This window comes from Cydia strobilella, chromosome 27 (assembly GCF_947568885.1).
Source record: "Cydia strobilella chromosome 27, ilCydStro3.1, whole genome shotgun sequence".
NCBI classification, from domain to species: Eukaryota; Metazoa; Arthropoda; class Insecta; order Lepidoptera; family Tortricidae; genus Cydia; species Cydia strobilella.
This window is the reverse complement of record NC_086067.1, coordinates 4468449-4490730: the sequence shown is the minus strand read 5'-3', so window position 1 is coordinate 4490730 and position 22282 is coordinate 4468449. Positions and strand designations below refer to the sequence as shown.

General features: G+C 39.9%; 2 protein-coding genes across 2 annotated transcripts in view; one reads left to right on the top strand and one right to left on the bottom strand.

The window, feature by feature from the left end:
- LOC134753523 (synaptotagmin-7) overlaps positions 1-22282 on the bottom strand; it is a 643705-nt gene that overhangs the window by 561436 nt on the left and 59987 nt on the right. The window lies entirely within an intron of this gene.
- LOC134753469 (uncharacterized) lies at positions 12397-13385 on the top strand. The gene is made up of 2 exons (XM_063689342.1): positions 12397-12716; positions 12917-13385. Exons 1-2 carry the CDS (start codon positions 12397-12399, stop codon positions 13383-13385), a joined length of 789 nt encoding a protein of 262 aa, XP_063545412.1.

Below are 22282 nucleotides of genomic sequence, written 5' to 3'. Positions count from 1 at the left end.
CGGACAATGTGAAACTCTTACAGTCACGCTTGCTACGTGTCGTAGCCGCTACGCCGTAGACTTGCTACGCCATTTAATTTGAATATTGCGTGCTATGCCACGGTTGCGAAGGTGTGGAATAATGTCACATTGTAGGTGAGTAGAAATGAGTTTTTTGTACAAGGGAGGTTCTAGTGTAAAATGAATGTTTTTAGGATAATTCTGGAGAAATATATTTCATAGCCAAATAGCCATGATTTGTTTGTCATACTTAATTGTTTTAGTGATTATTAATCTCGTAAAATATTAATTAACACCTTATACGGCTCATGGGTACCTGGCGTCCGCTTGGAAACTAATCCCTAGAATTGATGTAGGCACATTTTTTTATGAAAGTGCATAGATAATTATCAAGGAAGAAGAGGCGTCTTTTAATTTACAGAATAAATATAACGGAAAAAACAAAAACTTTTAAGTGTGTCCAAAAACTTATAAAGCAATAGTTTCACCATAATTAATCATCAAAATCTACAAAAAGACAAATAAAACTTATATGTCCTCCAACTCAGGAACATATCAAATTATTTAATGAAATATTTTGATTTGTGTTTGGCCAGGATTACACTTGTAAGTTTTACTTACGTAAGTAGGGACAAAGCTATTTGCTAGAATGAGATAACGATATTCATATCTAATTCTGTAGTATAGCTGTGTCCCTACTTACGTAAGTAAAACTTACAAGTGTAATCCTGGCCTTAGAGTTAGTCAAAGGCGCCTAGCCTTTCAAAGATAGCATACACCAGAGAATTTGGGACGGGTACCGCCGTGGCCGGGTGGTCTAGTGGTCAGAACGTTAGCCGCGTAAGCTGAATACGCGGGTTCGATTCCCGCCTCGGCCACCTGGACTTGGTCACTTTTTCTTTAGTGTATGTTATCTATTTCAGTTTATAACTAAATATCTGGAAGACCGAGCTTTACTCGGAAAACAAATACATACATACATACATATAATCACGCCTATTTCCCGGAGGGGTAGGCAGAGACCACGGATGTCCACTTGCTACGATCCTGACATACCTCTTTCGCTTCCTACACTTTCATAACATTCCTCATACACGCTCGCCGGTTTAGGGTGCTCTTGACCTGGCCCTTCTTCAGGATTTCCCCATACACCAAACAAAAAAAACCTCGTTTGGTTTTCGGAAAACAAATAATAACTCAAAAATGTATATATCTTATACCTTTAAAACGGGCAATTCTTATATATGTATATATATTTCGGGGATCTCGGAAACGGCTCTAACGATTTCGATGAAACTTGCTATACGGGGTTTTCGGGGGCGAAAAATCGATATAGCTAGGTCTTATCTCTAGGAAAACGCGCATTTTTGAGTTTTTTATGTTTTCCGAGCAAATCTCGGTCTCCCAGATATTATACATATATACAAGAATTGCTCGTATAAAGGTATAAGATATAGCCTGTTTAAAATAACCATTCGCACCTACAACCATAACATTACAAAGCCCTTAAGACTACTGCACTATTAGAAGGGTCGAAGGATCCCTAACACGGGGTAATTTACACCCCGTACCTTCAGAAATTGAGTTATTCCTCTAAAAATGGGGTCAGAGTGCCCTAATATGTTAGCTACCAACCTTTCTAACATAAAACTGTATAAGTACTTACATTTAAATGGGCTATAAGCATGTGACACCCTTAAATTTGCACGGGTCTTTTAAAAGTGAGTTCTATCTTTCTTTTCTTTTCTTGATGGACTTGAGGGCGGTATTGCCCGTAGCCAATGTCACGTAAAAGGGTAGGAACAAAATAAATGCTCTTAAAGCACGACGCTGTTCGGTGGTTGTTGTAGTTGTCTCGTAAAACCGATAGCTGGATTTTACGAGAAGCACGTGGACTACCGGCCGTTGACTCCAAAATGGTGGTTAAACACGCTTTGAGATTAATTCTCCATTCACTGCACACTACCACATTAGATTATTGTATAATAAAGCTATCGATATTACACTTTAAACAATATTAATGAGCAAAAAACAAAGGAATTAATCACGAGGCTACTATCAAGATGGCGTTCGAACCGGAAGTCAAGTGAGTTCTAGCTAGCTAGTAATGAGCTATTTATTACCTTTGATTGTTAGTTAGTTAGTTTTGCTGGGCATTTTCCGCAACTCGACATCCAATGTGCCTATTTTGCGTGAAACGAGGTAGCGCTACTCTAACCACCCCAGCTCCTCCACGAAGCCTAGCAAGGTCTTCAGGTTGCTAGTTGCTTCCTTTAGTGTGCATGGATTCCCTAGGTATTTGCTCCTATATACTTCTATCTGTTTACAGTCTAGGAGAATATGTTTTGTTGTTTCTTCTTCTGCCATGCACGCTCTGCACATGGGGCTGTCCGTTTTACCCATAATATGTAGGTGTTTGTTTAGTGTGTTATGTCCTGTTATTAATCCTACTATTTTACGTAGTTGGCTTCTTGGTGTTTTCAGTAATATTTTGGTAAGTTTGTGGTTCAGTTCCGGTAGAATTTCTTTGGTTTGCCTGCATGTCTTCATTTCATTCCAGTACTTGTTGTGCAGTTGTCTGTGATGTTGTTCTAGCTGGTTGTGTATGTAGGATATTGGTAGGGGCATGATTGGCTCGGGTCCATATGCCGGTGTTTCTGAACCTTTCCTGGCCAGTTCATCCGCTGCATCGTTTCCTCTTGATCCACTATGCCCCTTTATCCATTGTACTGTTACTTTGTTGCCTTCTTTGCTCACTTCAGTGAGGCTTCGATGACATTCAAGTATAAGCTCTGAAGTAAGTTTGTCGCTGCATAGCGCTTGTAGTACCGATTTACTGTCTGACAGTATTAGTATGGTTTCGTGTTTCACTTGTCGTCTTGTAATAGCATTGCAAGCTTCTATTATTCCTAAACATTCAGCTTGGAATACCGTATTGTGTTCACCAAGGGACTTTGTGATGTGTATGTTCAGGTCCTCTGAGAAGACACCACATCCTGTCCCTTCGTTTGTCTTTGAGCCATCTGTGAATATTCTTAGGTTTATTTGGTTTAGTCCTTCTTTCGGATCTTCTGTTAACGATATGGCGTAATCTTTCCAGAAGATCATAGTTTTGGTATTTTGTCGATGGGCGCTTCCAGCATGGGCAGTTTACCTTACCTTAGATTGACAAAAATATATACAGGTTGATTCAAAAGAGCAGGATCAACACTGCGCATTTCGTAAGTTACAAGCAACTGTTTCGTATCAGTATTAGTGAGATTAAAGTTAATTTTGTAGTCGAGTTGAAAATAGTAGTTTATGCAACTGATACATAATGAGAGGCCTTAAAACACAAGGTGGTTTTTACTCGCTAACGCTCGTTTCATAATAGAATCACACGAGTGTTTTAAGGCCTAATTATGTACAGTTGCATACACTACTTTATCTACACACATATCATAAGTACTCTAAGGTTTAGTAACCGTAGGGAAATGACCTGCGTTGCTTCTATTGCTCCCTGTAAAATATTAACTATAGACTATAGACATTAAAATAATGCAATAAAAATAATTTTGAACAAATACAGAAACAAACTACTCATATTTTCAATTCAAATGAAAATTACACACAACTTTTTAAAAATAAACGAATTTTGAATTTTTGAATTCTACTTTCGTAACAGCAAAATACCAACAAACAAATGACAACAGTAATGGCAGCAATTCGATCATCCATCAAGACAAGTTTTTTATTTATTATAGACAAACGAATGAAGTCGCTATTCACATGTCACTCGAGATTAGATGTCGTGCGGTTTATATGTTGTAATATCCATGGATACTAGAATAGAGACCCGCTTGAGTTTCGACAGCTGTTCCAAATTTAAACTCATAACCTTACAAAAATCTATATTGTAATAACATTAAAGTACAGATTTTACCTACTACCACAGATAAAAAAGTTCTCATAATAAAATTGGTTGTAATAATGCTGGTCATTTCCTACGGTTTCTGAACGCATTTTTGAGCACTAAAGATATGTGCGTAGATAAAAAAAGTTATTAATTTATTTACGACATGCATGGTCGCCCTACAGTTAGAATAAGTACTAAACTACCGATATTTTGTCAAATTGAATGTCATCATTTCATCACTGTCATCAGTCTGGTTATTTTTGAAAACTCTTCTCACTCAAGTTTGACAGTTTATTTTCTTCACAATCAAAAATGCTTTCATTACGGTTAAAGAGGTTTTATGTTTATTAATAGCTGTTGTAGGGTGACCATGATTGTAGAGAATTAAATTTGTCCTCACCAAAAGTGAAAAATAGGAAAAAGTGCGGTTGTTTCCCTCCCCTAAATACGACGGTGATCAATCAATTAACAGTTACTGAGTGTGCAGGATTAGTCTTGCTCGCGTCTTATGAATCACCCTGTATACATATGGCCCTTTAAATTCCATCGTACAACGTTTTACAGTACATACTGTAAATCTAACATGTCACAATCTAACTTGTCGAGCGTTTTTCGACTTAAAATACGTGAGTGACCCGTTATTAATATATTTAATATTATTTTCTTAATAAAATATGATCATTTCTAGAACATGTACTAGCTATTCCATTTCATTTTTTTTTTTAAATAAATCTCTTTTTATATTTTTTTAAACATACTTTATTATATGAGCATATTTCCGTTAGTAAACAAGACGGATTCCAAGGGCCCTTGACGATACACTAAATTTAGGAAACGACGCACTAAAGAACCCTAATCGAGCACTAACATTTGCCTAACAACCATACATGCCTATCTCATATACGCAGAAACCATTTATTTTACATAAACTGCCAGAAAAGGTTCGACGTTCAGCACAAAATGGGACTTTGGGACACTTTGACGTTTCTATTGCCAAGTGTCTTATTTATAGTGAAGTATTTTTAACCATAGAGTAAGGTGTACTTTTCTACGGAGTGGCACATATTACTGACAAATTGACATGTCAGTTATGCTGCGAAGTATGGAAGGTAGAGTTAAGGAAATGAATCTTCATGTATCAAAATGTGACCGTAAAAAACAGTAAATAGACGGCGCCACCATACACTGAAGTACCTAGAGTCTAGGTACTTCAGTGTACTACGTTCCAAAACACATATGTAAGTGAGTGAATGATAGAAAGGTGCGTTCCAAATTTGTTTTACTATTATAGGTACTATATTTGTCGTAGAAATGGGGTTTGGGGGGGGGGGGGTCGCGAAAAAATGTTAGTGGTCATAAAGTGTCGTGACACCATAAAGTTTGAAAAACACTGACCTAGACCATACACCTAGTATATAGATATGCACCCGTGCGACCGTGAGGGACAGAACATACGCAATGCGACATAATTAAAAACACGTTTTAATATTCCTGACAACATACCAGAAACAACCTACGTAATTTGGTCGGGTTATTTGCTGCCCCTTCCCCATTTCGTCTCTACATTATTATACTTCTATGGTTCATGTCATAGAGTCTCCTATATATTACAATACTCAATGGTCTCAGAGCCTACCTAGCGCCACCGGAGAGATTAGGAACTACTATTTAAAGCTGAAAGCGGTCACTTTTTCAACAATTCTGCCATAAGAGATTGGCATCCTTTCTATACCATCCATACTGCGAAGGGTATGAAATATGAAAAAGTATGGAAATAAATAGACAACGATAATATTCTACTGTATTTAAGTCTAGCGTTTGGATGTAGTATTTATGTATTCATAAAATATTTGAGTTTCTTCATTTTTATACAAAGCTTAATGAGTTTGCTATCGGACTTAGTTTATTTAATAGTATGGCGATATAGTCACATAGGCAAAAATTATGTACAGTTTTTTTTTTATAAAGCAACATCCAAGTTTTGCAACCACTGCACAGCATCGGGCGTCGAGTCTAATCCGGGCTACCCGAGTATGTGCGGAGTGGGCACCGCTGCATGATATCCTCCATGGTCTGGTCCTCGATGCCGCAGTCGCTCCAACCCCACTTATGCCGGAAGAAGTTGCATCGCCCGTGCCCGGTTCTTATTCGGAGTCGGTACGGACTTATTTAATATTATCATTGATCGTACAAAGTCATAGATGTTACAAAAACGTCAATTCACCTCTCAAGACGCTTACAACAAAATCTTACAAAACGATTTGTTTCACATTCGGATGTCTGACTTTATAGTTAAATGTTTCTTTATAGTTTCGCTTTATAGCTCTATTTAGTTTTTCTCGAAAAATTGCGACTGAAATCACTGTAGTACTGCTTAAATCTTCAAGTGCTAAAGGAAAGATGAAGACGAACTTATACAATGGGCTGTGCTCTGAAGTATGGTTTGACATGATGCCAACGGACGCTTTCTATAACCGCACCGCTCGCCGTCGGCAAGGTGTCCATCCTCACACTCTAGAACCTAAATGGTCGCGTACTGTGCGGTTTAAGGGGACTTTCCTCCCGCGGACGCTTTGGCTGTGGAATGAGCTCCATGCTGAGGTTTTCCAGAGGGGCTACAGTATGGGGTTCTTCAAAAAAGGAGTGTACAGGTTTTTAAAGGGTCGGCAACGCGCATGTAATATCTCTGGTGTTGCAGGCGTCCATAGGCTACGGTGACTGCTTACCATCAGGCGGGCCGTTTGCTTGTTAGTCACCGACGTGATATAAAAAAACTAGCACGTTTAGTTAATGAAATGGATTATTTTATTTAAAGTATAAACTTCACTTTTTTTAATTTCTCTCAGAACCACGAGCTCTTTAAATTCTTCTAGGAGAAATAGTGACCCAAGATCTTTTTTCATTTTGTTACCATGCTTTTGTCAACACTGATTTTCCATTAACTGCAATATTGATAACGCTTTACCCTGAAAATACAGTCTAGGCGTTTGAATAACAATATGGTTTTCTCAAAGGTATACAACTCACCACTTTAATTAAGTGATATTTCCTGTTGTGTCCCAAAACTCGGGAGAAGTTTAGGACTTTTACCTGTAATGAAAAAAAAGGTCGATGTTTAAATTTCTTTACCAGGAAAACGTATAAATAATAAAATGTTTATTGTATTAGCGTCTATTGATAAAAATAAGTAGTAAGTTTCCTCTCAAAAAATTCAATTTTGATACAAACCTTCCTTTTATTTCAATAGGCAACTTAATATTTACTCATCGATACAGTTCTAATAAAGTAGGTAACAAACCCAAACACAATTAAGTTGCGTTGTTTTTTCACAGAGCTCGTATCGAGGCGAATCGGAGCCCAGGGTGAATCGGACCAAGATGTAAAATTCGTTGATATTTTAAATAAGTATTGCATGTAAATCCTTAAAGTAAAAATTATAAACTAAATTTAAAAACTAGATAAAACTAAAACTATAAATAAAAAACTGTCTCTGGCTCAGCGCCTCAGTATTGCATTGATATTAGCGCACTAAATTGGCACCGTACATCTCTCAGCCTGCGACGCCGGTCACAATTGTCACAAGCAACATTTTAAATATCATCTATTTTTTACAAGCTTTTTATTAACTTGCAATGTACCTATGTACGGGTCAAATCTTACAAGTTAAATTTGACCCACTTCACGTCTTCCAATGAAGCTGAAAACTTGCATACATATGTAAGTTGGGTGACAATGCAATATTATAGTACCATCGAGCTTATCTGGTGATGGAGACAGGAGGTGGCCATAGGAACTCTGTGATAAAACAACGAAATCTAATTATGTTTGGGGTTTTTAGAATTGTCTCGATAAGTATTAGTTGCCTGTGGAAAGAAAAGTACAGTCAGCACTAAAAGCTTGTACTAAAAATGATTTTTTTGCCAGAAACTTATTTAGTCTGATCCGATTCGCCCTGTGATCCGACTCGTCTCGGTCCACTATACATACTCCTACATAGAATCATTGCAAGATAAAACAAAGCTTGTAGGAAATAAAATAAACATGATCAGAGTTTTGAATGATTCACGGTTAGTTTCACTAGACTTATATTGACCGGGATATAGACCGTAAACGATTAATTCAAAAGGTAATCACGGTCTATATCCCGGTCAATATAAGTCTAGCGAATCATGATCAAATACGATTTCACGCGTAACATTTTCGTGAGCCCTCATAATCCATTACTATTTGTTATTCATAAAGTTTCATGACACCGGAGTAATTCGGTGAATAAGGACTTTGTTGCTTTAATGATATTCCAGAACTTTGGCCATTAGCATAATTGCCTTTCAAATTAGTCTTTCATTCTGGTTATTTTCTGATGTGTTTAAATAAAAATGGTGAGTGTTTTTATGTATATAAAAATCGTTAAAATTGGTTATACTAGCGACTGCCATGTATATAACCTTCTAACCCAGAAAGGAAACTGGGTCTTATAAGTAGACAGACAGATAAATTAGAAACCTTTCTATAAAAATCGGTGATGTGGTCAAGTGGGGAAGCGGTCTAACGCTTAACGATTTTCAGCTATTATTATAACCAGAGTAACCGTAACTTTATTTTCGACTCCTTCTGCTTTTAATATTAGTTATAAATTGTTGAGCAATACACTTTTCGTCAGTCGCGACACATTCGACATCTAGTGTCGAGTAGCAGTACTGAGAGTTACACTACTTGACGCTAGATGTCGACTACGAAATAAAGCGCGTTTAGGTAATAAAACTAATGTGTGTAAACCACTCTTTCTTTACTTATATCATAGAGTAACTTATACTAGAGCGGTACTGTCATAGTAAATTTTGTAACCCCAGTAAATTCACTGACATCTGTCGACACACTTTAAAACTAAAAATAAATATTTATAAAAATACGATAAAATGTATTTAAATATGGATAAATGATTTTTTTATTTGCATTAATTATTTTTATATGATTTTGACCCATGTTCTTTCACTGGTATGCGTTAAAATTATAAATAACAAACGAAACAGTCAACGCCCTCTATACGAGTGTAGGCCAAAACTAGTGGCGCCATCTGATCGAGAATCAAATTTTCGTAATTTTCGAGGCACGTTTTTTCCTTAGACTTTATCCATCTATTACGGAGTTATAGCAATATTTGCTTATATTTCTCTATGGTATATACGAACGGTTATCTCGCCATTTAATTGACTAAGCTGTACACTCCATAAAGGCTATTGTGTCGCATGAATGCCCTGGCATGTCGCCAGATTGGCAGCTCACTCGACACCTGTTGTTTAGCCTGTTGATAAAATAGCCTGTTGGTTTTATGGATCAACTCACACTTACTATTTACAAGTTTTACAAGGGAACAAAGTTGTTGTTAACCCCTAGTACTAATATTAATTTTTCACCTCAGCAGCTCGAACCAGCCTACTTTCATCACTCCCTGGAGTGAGGAAAGTGCGACTTTCCTCCCCCAGGGAGTGAAACAAAGTAGCTTTTTAATTTAGTGAAGGCCATGAACTGCCACGTCACGTTTTTTTTTGTGTAATTCGAAATACATTTTAACCTTTAATATGTTCTCACTACTGAGGTGAAAAATTATTTGTGCAACACGTGAGTAAAGTTATTTCACGTCTCGTGTTTTTGAGTCTTTCGCTTTCTCGGGACTCAAAATAAACACTCGCAAGAATAACGAACTTTCCTCTCTTGTTGCACAAATAACTATATGCAACACAAAATTTTCCATCACGCTATTTCTCATTTTTCAGTATAGTATGTTAGTAGCTACATAATAATTTCTTCTTCAACCATGTTTTCTAAATCATCATCTTCCTCGCGTTGCCACGGCTCATGGGAGCCTGGGATCCGCTTGGCAACTAATCCCAAGAATTGGCGTAGGCACTAGTTTTTACGAAAGCGACTGCCATCTGACCTTCCAACCCACAGCGGAAACTAGGCCGTCTAGGCCGTTGGGATTAGTCCGGTTCACCGAAAAGCGACTGGTAAATATCAAATGATATTTCGTACATAAGTTCCGAAAAACTCAATGGTACGAGCCGGGGTTTGAACCCGCGACCTCCGGATTGCAAGTCGCACGCTTTACCGCTAGGCCACCAGCGCTTGCAACCATATTTTCTAAATAATCACAATAAAACCTGCTGTAACAGACTGAAAAAGACAATATGACAGAATGCGTGCTTTTTGAACCCTAAAAATCTACGATTTCAAAGCCAGGCCTCATTGAGATTCAGCAACGGACCGACGAGGCATCTCGGAAATTGCATAAAATATTCTGCTTGTTACGTATGCTGAGTATGGCACTGACGTCGGGACGCGGAGCGTAAAACCCGCATATGCAACTCTTATTATTACAACTTGGTACTAGAAAAGTTTTTATATTTTAAATCTGATAAGCACGCATACAGTATGGTACGATACAACGATAAGTAAAATATAATAATTAAAAATCTTTATTTTAGGCAACTCATTAGTCATTACTCATAGAAATACCTTAAACACTACAAAACCGGATCCCTTTGTTTGGGGTTCCCCTCATCTGGCATAATATTGTTTGTCAGAAATACACTTCGCATAACACGTATCGCAGAAAACTTTTAGTCGAATGATACTTTAGCATAAACATAATTATTTATACTTGCTATAATAGTTATTTTGCATAATATTCATTCTGCCAAACGATATTTCTACCAAGTAACATTATGCAATACAAAAATATGTCAAAAAGCTTTCTGCAACACAATAGGGAACCCTTTGGTTGACATAATTACTGAAAGTCATAATGTAATGATTGTCAGATTATCATTAGTCATAATTCTGAAACCGTTAACATTTCAGGATTTTCGTAAGGTTATCCTATAGATAGGTTAGGTTAGGTTAAGTTTGTTTGAACTGTTTGTTTGAACATTGGGTACGACTGGGTCCTACGCGGGGCCACTCTGCAGGGGGTCAGTATTACATGTTACGCTGATGACACTCTCGTGTCGGCCCGTGGCAGGACCCACAGGGAGGCCGCTTACCTAGCCACAGCAGGGGTGGCACTGGTGGTCCACAGGATCCGTGCTGTAGGCTTAGAAGTGGCCCTGCATAAATCAGAGGTTCTGGTTTTCCACGGGCCTCGAAATAAACCACCGGATGGGACACAGATAACTGTGGGAGGAACTTCCATCGCCGCCGGGTCGTCGATGAAGTACCTGGGACTCGTTCTCGACGGCAGGTGGAAGTTTGAGGAGCACTTCCAGCGCCTGGCTCCAAAATTGCTGGCTGCAGCTGGAGCCCTTGGACGGATCCTCCCTAATCTAGGCGGACCAGGAGGAGCCTGCAGGAGGCTATACTTGAGTGTGGTGCGCTCAATGGCGCTCTACGGGGCGCCAATATGGGCGGGTACCCTGAGCTCTCGGGGTGCGGCCCTGTTGCGCCGTCCGCAGCGGGCCATAGCTCTCAGGGTGGCTCGAGCGTACCGCGACAACTCGCACGCAGCAGCTGGCCTCCTAGCCGGGAGCCCGCCATGGGACCTTGAAGCTAAGGTCCAGTCCGCGGTTTATTGGCGAGTGCTGGAAGCAAGGAAGGAGGAGAACTGGCCCGCCCCACGTGAGGTCCGCCAGTGGCGTGAAGAGGCGCGAGACGCCCTCTACCAGCAGTGGTCAGAGCGTCTGGAAATCCCGGGTGCTAGCCGGGACCTAGTGGCCGCTGTGCGGCCTGTTCTTAAGGAATGGGTCGAACGCAAGCACGGCGCACCCTCCTTCCATCTCTCACAGCTCCTAACGGGGCACGGCTGCTTCGGTTGGTACCTATGTGAGAGGTTAGGAAGAGAGCCGACGACGGCGTGCCACCACTGCAACGGAGGAGCCGTAGATACGGCCCAACACACGCGCGAAGAATGCCCTGCGTGGGCGGAGCCCCGCGCTATCCTGTCCGCAGCTGTGGGAGGAGACCTCTCACTGCCGGCGCTAATACGCCGCATGGTCAGCAGTGAGGTGGTATGGGCGGCAGTAGCCACCTTTAGTGTCACCGTCCTGACACAAAAGGAGGCTGCAGAAAGAGTGCGCGAGGACGATGCAAATTCGCTCCCTCAGCGCCGTAGGAGGCCAGGCCGGCGGCGAAGGGCCTACGCAGCCCGAATGATGCCGCCTTAACGGGGACCTGCGGGTGATGGGCCGGGAGTTCCATCACTCGCCTGAAGAGGTTCTGAGCTGGAAGGCCCTCAAGTGTTCCGAGGCGCCTTCAGCGGAGTAGGCTGCTGGAGCAGTCCCAAAAGACGAGCCCGCGAGGGCAACGCCGGCGGGGTATCGGAGGCCTAAAGTCACGTTCCCGAAACCCCGCCCACAAAGCGCGCGGCGGAACACCCCAGGGGGTTTAGTCCGTGGGAGTCGGACATACCCACCTTAGGCTTCTCCCGGGCCGGTGGGATCCATTACGGATTCCCCCTGGGTAAAAAAAAAAAAAAAAAGGTTGTTTGTTTTCGGAAAGCACCTCCAATGGATGCCCAAATTACTGTCGGCGGGGTCCCAATCGCTGTCAAGCCAACTCTGCGTTATCTGGGAGTCGTGCTCGACAGCAAATGGAACTTCAAGGCTCATTTCGAGCGTCTGGCCCCAAAATTAATAAGCGCTGCGGCGGCCCTCGGGCGTCTACTTAAAAACTTGGGAGGGCCCAAGGCCTCGTGTCGCCGTTTATACACGGGAGTTGTGCGCTCCATAGCCCTGTGCGCACCCGTGTGGGCTGATGCCATCGGCAGACAGTGTACAGCTCATCTGCGGAGATCGCAGAGGGCGATGACGCTGCGAACGGTGCGTGGGTACCGCACTGTATCCACTGATGCTGCGTGCGTTTTGGCCGGATCCCTACCCTGGGACTTGGAAGCCAAAGTTCTGGCGGAGCTTTACTTCTGGCGAGTGGCGGCTTGGGAGCGAGATCATTGGCCTACTCCCTCTGAGATTGAGGCTCGACGCGCTGATTTTCTCAATGACGCGATGGGAACCTGGGAGTGCCGTCTAGAGCGGCCAATAGCTGGCTTACGATAGAAGCCATCCGCCCGGTCCTAAAAGATTGGGTGGAAAGGCGGCATGGGGTCCTGACCTTCCGTCTGACCCAGATCCTGTCGGGGCACGGCTGCTTTGGTCGGTTCCTGTGGAAAATTGTGGGTCGTGAACCAACCCCTGAATGCCACGAATGCGGAGCGGAACAAGATACGGCCCAGCACACGCTGGAAGTGTGTCCAGCATGGGGCTCGCAGCGATCCGTACTCATTTCTGTAGTAGGGTCGGACTTGTCCTTACCGGCAGTGATTGCTGCCATGGTGAGGCAAGACACGGCGTGGCAGGCGATGCTCTCCTTCTGCGAGGAAGTGGTGGCGCAGAAAGAGAAAAAAGAGCGCGAAAGGGAGATTGCGGCGGAAGCAGACTCTACTCGCCGTCGAAGAGTAGGGAGGAGGCGCGCTGCGCACGACCGAAATCTCCCACCCTAAATAAGGGTAGCGGGCGGCGGAGATGGAGGGTTTCCGTCGCTCCAAGCTGATCTCCTCGAGCGGGAAGCGCGTGGAAGCTCGGCAAAGCGCGTTTCTGCTAGGTCAGCCCGGGGGGGAAGTGTGATTTCTCCCCACTTTATTGTTCTAGTCATTACTAGTCAGCTGCTGGTGGGTCCGCGGAGAATACGCAAGTGGACCCGTGTTCCCACCTAAAGCCAGCGAAGCAGCCAACGTCAGTTTTTAGCAGGTATTACGGGCAACATACACCCGTCGAGTCCTGCATAACCTGGGCTCCCTCTACAAGCCCGGGTATGCGTAAAAGCATTTTCTGACGAAAAAAAAAAAAAGGTTAAGTTTGTTTTGTGTCAATCCTGAAAAATAACGCCTTTCTGAGAAAAACCAAATTATTTGACTAACGAAAATGCGTAACAATACCTTATGACTTAAAACTTTATGGGAATCAATAGAGACCTACAAAACACGGTATGGCAACTTCTGTGGGAGATATCATATATGTCACACTAACTCGTGTTGCAGTAGGTAGATGCGTATATACAGGGTGGCTAAAAAATAAGTGCATTCGTTGCCAGGGAGGTTTTGGAATTATACTGAGCAACTTTTACTATGGAACCAACCACGAAAACGCGAATAAAAAAAAAACCACCCATAGAAAATGGATCAGCCAAAATGATTGAAACGGCCAAATTTTTTTTTTGCGATTTCGGGATTGGTCCTATAGTAAAAGTTGCTCAGTATAATCCCAAAACCTTCCTGGCAACGGGAATGCACTTATTTATTATTATATTTTTGGACATCGTGTAGTTCATATATTAGAAAGAGATTAGAGACATAGCTATATGGGGCATTTTCTATGAAAAGGGACCTTATTGTCGATGGCGCTTACGTATTGTATTTATATCGGAGTATCGTTTATAATGGCGTAAGCGCCATCGACAATAATGTCCCTTTTTATAGAAAATACCACATATTAGAAAGAGACATTACTATATTATACTGTAATATGTATAGTAATATACAAGCGGTTGTCTGCGTGTGCCGGTATTCTAGTCCCGATTATTCATGGTTGGCAGAGAGGGGTGGGTTATTTATATTTATTCCAATATACATTAAAGGCCAAGAAACATGTCTTGCGAAGGTCAACTCATCTCATTTTAAGTTAGTTAAGTCACAAGCAGAGCCCGGCATTTTCATCGTTTTTCTCGTAGCATTTTTTAGCTTTCAATACAATAAGTACAATCAAAGAGTATAATAGTATATGTATAGAGTACAATACATATTTATGTAAAAAAAAAAAAAAAAAAAAAATGTAAAATATGATTACGAGTAGGAGTAAACAACCGGACTATATCGGCCCGTCAGTTGTTCGGAACTGTCAAATTTTTGTTTTAACTGACAGGCTGATATCGTCCGGCGGACTGATAGTCAGTGGGCCCCTTAATTAGTTAGTGGGCAGCTTACTTCGCCTTAATATTGCAAATACGGTTCTGCATTTATTTTGTTTATGTATCTAAGGAAAGGGGTCATTCACAAAACAAACCGGTTATCGGAGTTTTATAAGGAATAAACCGGTTTAGAAACATTAAAATTTCTTGTAAATAATAAAAGCTATCAAAAACCTGCTAAAAACTCTTATTAAGCCACACGCTGCCATGCACTCGACAATAAAATGTTAAAATAACCTATTTTAAAAGTTCACGTTTTTAATAAATGCTCGAAGTGTAACAGAAATAAACCGGTATTAACAGGTATTAACGGTATATGTCTATCAGTCGAAGAAATAGAACAATTTCAAAATCTCATTAAATATTCACATTTAAAATATGATCTTACTTTGGCATCTTGAGGGCGTTTGCGGAGAGGTTTGACTGCCAGTACTTGAATCACTGTCAGATGATTCACGTGCTGGTGTCCAAGCCTTCCTAAGGCTCGACCGGGCATTATTGTTTGGGTTAGATTTTAAGTAATAATTATGATTTAATTAATTAATTTAATTTTAATGTTAATTTTAACTTAGCTATAATTTTATTATTTAATGTAATGTCCCAATGTAATGTGATATGAAACTAAGTTGGTCGAAATAAATGATTTTATTTATTATTATTATTATTATTTGGTGCAAATACCTATTACGGGGTCCTATACGATCCAATTCTTAAGGGGCCCACCCATTACTAGACCGCTGGACGATATCGACCTATCAGTTAGAACAAAAATTTGACAGTTCCGAACAACTGACAGGCCGATATCGTCCGGCGGACTGGTAATGGTGGGTGGGCCCCTTTATACGGTCGGTGAGGATACGGGGGCGCGACGTTTATATCAAACATCTAAATAAATATGTATCAAAGCTTAGCTTACGAGACAAACAACTCATCGACGTAATCAGATGACGAAAGAGGTCAAGACTCACGGCTGAATAACAATCATCACATTTGCATGCGGCTCTATCTGACGTGGGTTCGAGTTTATTCATAATGAGCTCTAATCCTGTTAATACGAGAGGCTTATGCCCTCAACTTGGTTGAATTATTGTTAAATAAATGATATTTACTGAAAACAAAGAGATAAACTTTGGGATGCAATCAAATCATTTTATTAAATATTTAGATTTGTATTTTTTAACATAAATATTCTCGCAATAGGCCAAGCAATAAGAAGGCATAGAGGGAAATGCTAGGAACACAATTTTTTACTACGTAACTTTGTTTGGACTAGTTAGGAGGTGAACATATCAAAATTCCCAACCCGTAACCCTGGTGCCGGGGGGAGAGGGGGGTTTGAAGATTCCATTTTTCGGTTTTTCGATTATATCTCGGAAACTATGTATCTGAGCGACCTGACTACTTATACAAAATGAAAAGTGATTGAATTTGTTACAAGTTTTATTCAGTCAAATTTTTCGATATCATATAGTTTTCGAGATATCCGCTCTTGAAAGTTTATTTAGGGCTCTCATTTACATCTTGATTATTGAAGTCCAAATGGAAGTCCCTTTCTAATAAAAGCTGTCAAAAAGAGACCTCCACTTGTATTGCAAGCTACACAAGCTTTTGATTAACTGGCCCCTGGTTGTCATTTATAATCCGCCCATATGAAAATGAAATAATTTAATTAGCCCACATACGTGTCACCCGTACCTCGCACTGGCTATTATCCCAAATATAAAAAATGGCATAAACTGGCTGGGGCTGTATTCCGATTTTAAAATTTGTTAAAAAATAAATATTGTTATGATACGACCTTGGCATGACCGGCTGTGTATTTCACACATACTACGAGTTATAAGGCTGTCTGCATACTAAAGCGGAGCATGGCAGCATAGCGGCGAGCGAGGTAAAAATCCACCGATAGCGCAAAGAGGAGCGGAGATTTTATGCAATTCTATTGGTGGATTTTTATAATGAACAGTGAACAGCCTTAGTGTGAGTATGATGCCTTATTACGCGACTCGCAGTATGTTTTACGGCCACCAATAAGCGCGACTCAAGCGCGAGTGATCATAATCATATCGGTAAGTAAAAAAACCATAACAAATTTTAAAACAGACAAAAGGATCGCTTGACGAAAACATAGAAAATATAAATTTTCTTAAAGATAAGATACTCCGATACAAAGTGAATAAAGATCCAATTTGTCGAAAATCTCAGTCGAAAAGTAATTCAAGACACAGATAATAATCTCCGAATAAGTTAGTCAGGGAATGATAACTTTCACAATATTGAAATTTTGATTGACACCAACTTTTAGACCGTTGTAACAATTTATAAACTTTCTAAGTGACTTAAGATTTCAGCACACTTAAAAGCGCTGCACCGGATCAACAGCGCGTAAACTCAATCCATATTATTTGTAAGAACCGTATTTTTATTTTATTTACTTGGCTCACAAAACAAGTTACAGACACAGACATTTAAATAGGGTAAACTCGCATAATTTGGTGACACGCCTAATTCGGTGATACAAGTTTTGAAGCATGACGCCCAGGAAAGCTAGTGAATTAGGGCCTTTTAAATGGGACCTCACGGCTTCACGGCTTCGGTGGCTTTGCCGTGAGGCCCATAACAAGCTTATTAAATAGCATTTTCGGCATATTGATGTGCGAACGCAGCTTATGGCTTATGGACAGAAAGTCTTACGTATTTTATTTTTTAAATGGGCAAGCTGCATTCCAATATATTCTCGGTAACGGTATTATGATCTAAAAAAAGCACTACGTCTTTTCAAAAACTCTGCTGTCTGAACCTACGGCACTAACGTTAGATACGGTCAAGGCATGATTTCATTGCCACTACGTGCCTTATCACAAGATTGGAGTCAGGGTATTCTTTAATATTACTAACTTTTTATTTTACTAAGTGATGCAATGAAAAATAATTATTATTGACTTACGCCGTGATTTCTTTTGATCAATATTTTCCACGTAGCACTTATGTTGATTTGCATTCCGCTTCCGTGATGGTTTGTGTACGTAACGAAAGGTTAAGCACACAGCGATGGAAAACAAACAAAGTAGTTTGTTATCATATTGTTATAGAATGTAGTGAATAATTTTATATGTATTTTGCATAGTAATTTTTTGTAAACTTAAAGTACGAATTAGTAACATAGAAACATCGATTGGATCCACTGATACGGAATGTGATACCGATAATCGGATGAAGGGAATCAAGTATGGGCTCATCAGATTTAGGATTCGCTAAAAGAGCGTGTAACTTAGTAGGCAAAGGTGTTGTTATAGAATTTAACCCTTTGTGTCTAGGGGAATTAGCGAGCTCACCTTTCGGGGTTAAATACGATATTTTATTAATTACTAGCGACAGTAGCGACCCGGCGGCTCCGCACGGGTTGTTCAACTAATTTACTCAAAACCTTTACAAATTATACATACCTATGGGGCATTTTCTATGAAAAGGGACCTTATTGTCCATGGCGCTTACGTCGCACAGCGTCGCGCGGCATTGTATTTATATCGGAGCATCGTTTATAATGGCGTAAGCGCCATCGACAATAAGGTCCCTTTTTGTAGAAAATACCACATATAAACCTTCCACTTGAATCACTCTATTTCAAAAAACCGCATCAAAATCCGTTGCGTAGTTTTAAAGATCTAAGCAATATAGGGACAGACGGACAGACAGCGGAAAGCGACTTTGTTTTATACTATGGTAGTGATTTACTTCGATAAACATAATTAATCTTTAAATATTTATAGGTACTTGTAGATACTTTTGTTTAAAATCTATGTGTCTTTTGAGTCAGTAGACCCACTACCAACTGATTTCTGCTGGTTTCTGGATTATTTTGGCACATGTACTAAACTTTTTAGATTAGAATAGAAATAGAAATAATTTATTCGTTAGCACACACAAATAGAAAGTTATACAGAACAGAGAAACATAAATAAAAGAAAAAGTGCCACGAAATGGTCTCACCTCAGCATGTTGCTGGCGACTTCCAGCGCTGATCTTCCGGTGAGACCATCCGGTGAAACAATCACGACAGGTAACAAGAAAAACAACAAAATTAATATATAATATAACATACAAAAGACAGAGACAAGTTAAAAATACTTATTACAATAGACACCATTATTACGTACAGCTGTTATATCCGGCCGAACTCAGCTTGGCCGTACATTATGCCTAAGATTATAACTAGCGCCATGCGGCAGATTTTAGGTTATTAGGTACCTATTACTATGTAAAATTCTTGTACTATTTTCAATCTTTCAAGCTACAAACTCTATAAGTAACTCACTGAGCTGATGTAAGTATAGATACCGAATAATGAAGTCTCTTTTTTAAAGGTATTGCCCTCTCTCTACTTAAGAGGAAAGCGGACGACGTCACGTGACCGTTTCTTCATACAAACGTAGTCCCCATTTTCCTCTGGATATTAACATACTACATGGTAACCTCAAGATTAACCCGGCCGCCTGATCGCACGTCTACCCTCCCACATTAGTTATTCCCTTCGCATCATCGTTTGAGAAACAAACATAATGTTTATGTAACGACTTCGTATTCCTTTAGGGTATTATGTTGGCATTGCTTGCTAATTATTTTGCATCTACCTACATAATATGCGAATAAATTAGTAGTAGTAGTAGTAGTAAACTCTTTATTGTACAAATATACATATTAAAAATTACATGGTACAAATAATAAGATGTACAAAGGCGAACTTATCCCTTTGAGGGATCTCTTCCAGTTAACCTTTGAGTAGATGAGAGGAGAAAGTGAAAAGAGGGTGACAAAGAGGGCTAACGCGTATGAATTCGCCGCTAGGGGCGCTAGTGTAGATGGTGGTCTTTTCCATAGCTCGAAATGTCAAATGTCACTTGTCACATCAATGACTGACAGCTTTTCTATAGTCTTTTGGACCACCATCAACAGAGGCGCCAACTGGTTAGCAAAAAAACGATAGCCCTCAATGTAGCAAAATGTACAACAAGGTACCAGAAAGACAAAGGATATAAATACATACAAAATTAATAGGATAAAATATTACACAAAAAGGAAATAAATTATTTCTATATTGAACAAACAATTAAAGGTCATAGCAATTATAAAATATCAGTGACAAAGTAGAATAGTATAGGTCATAGAATATTGTAGGCAACTATTACGATGTACATCGCTACGCAAAAAAATATATTATTAAAGTTTTTTTATAATATGATTTTGAGAAGACTGCTAGGCTCAAATGGGACTGGGCCGGTCACGTCTGCCGCATGCATCCAGACAGATGGGTTAGCATAGCTACCAAATGGATGCCAGAAGAGGGGCGCGGACCCGATAGGCCCAGACGGAGATGGCGGGACGACCTAGACACCTTTCTCAACAACTGGCCGGAGGAGGCACTATATCGGGAGTCGTGGAAGACAAGGGGAGAGGCCTTTGCCCAGCAGTCAAGTGGGACACCATAATAGGCTAGTAAAAAAAAATGATTTTACTGCATTTTAATTTTTTTGAAAATTTTTACATTCACTTGATATAATACTAATTTTGTATTTTTTTTGTTATTTGTGGTTTTCCAAATACCTAATACTTAGTTACTAAGAGATTTTTGATTCCTAATAGACACTAAATTGATTGACATCAGTTTCAATTATGATTTCTTGCAGACCATACATTTTTATTCTATTTATTACACCAAGTATCGCTAATTAAAAAGTTAAGAAAGGACTTCTAAGCTTCTTCCCTTGCTCACCTATTTAAAAAATCCAAAATAAATTATGAAGAGTATTTTACTGCAAATTTACGGCTCATATTTTTTTATAAGGTAAGATGGGGTAAGAGGAACATCGGGGCAAAAGAAACACTTTCAAAGAATCCATATGGGGCATTTTCTATGAAAAGGGACCTTATTGTCGATGGCGCTTACGCCGCACAAAGTCGCGCGGCATTGTATTTATATTGGAGGATCGTTAATAATAGCGGAAGTGACATCGACAATAAGGTCCCTTCTTATAGAAAATACCACATATAGGTACTGTTTCTGGCCCCATACTAGCGACCCGCCCGACTTCGCACGGGCTACACAAAACTTAACAAATTACATACCTAAACCTTCCTCAATAATCACTCTATTGATAGGTGAAAACCGCATGAAAATCGGTTCAGTAGTTTTTGAGGTTATCGCGAATACATACACAATGCTTAAATGTCCTAAATAAATACTGTCGCGATAATTTTATTTTCAAGTATACATAATTATATTTATTACATCAATTCAATAACCCCATCGATCGTAAGTTATTTTACAATATGTACATCTGGTGCCACATTACGACACCATGTGCTATAATAACCAAATTACGTAACTAAGTCGAGAATTTAAACGGCCATGTAGGTACTGTAAAACTTTGTACGATACAGGTGCGACTAGGTAATTCGCGCTTGTATTGTAAATAACTATTTAGCCATGGCCTTTTGAAAAACTTACCTTTAACCCTTGAGTGCGGGAAAAGGGAAAATCCGTGCTAGTGTTTATCTGAATAATTCAAGTATTCTTCAGCCGAGAACTCGAGCCCTATCCAAGGATTATGCGAAATGTTACCAAGCAAATAAGTGCGTAAATAAACTGCCATGAGATAAAGCCTATTTCTGTACCGGCAAGAAAAATTGTGTGTAAATGTGCTATTTTCTACAATAAGGGACCTTATTGTCGATGGCGCTTACGATAAACGATGCTCCGATATAAATACAATGCCGCGCGACGCTGTGCGACGTAAGCGCCATCTACAATAAGGTCCCTAGACTTATATTGACCGGGATATAGACCGTCATCAAAACTCTAATAAGGTCCCTTTTCATAGAAAATGCCCCATTTATCTAATTTCCATAACTTGAGCGCTAATTCCATTATTAAACGGACACCGCTCTATAAGTTGATCAGTCGCACGCACTGTAGACGCTGGGTAATGGAGCCAACTATATCGGACAATCGAATTTGAGTCACAAGCGAACTTGAGAGAGAAAACTAGCGATTTTCTTTGCTCTATAAACGTATTAAATTATAGTACAAAACAATGTGGTTTATATCAAGTAAGAACCATTTTAAGGGTTCCGTACCCAAAGGGTAAAAACGGGACCCTATTACTAAGACTTCACTGTCCGTCTGTCTGTCTGTCTGACATCAGGCTGTATCTCATGAGCCGTGATAGCTAGACAGTTGAAATTTTCACAGATGACGTATTTCTATTGCCGCTATTCTTAAAAACAGAATAAAATAAATATTTAAGTGGGGCTCCCATACAACAAACGTGATTTTGTTGACGTTTCTTGCTTAACGGTACGGAACCCTTCGTGCACGAGTCCGACTCGCACTTTTATTTTATTTTCTTTATTGGGGAAAAAAACAGATACAGGCCA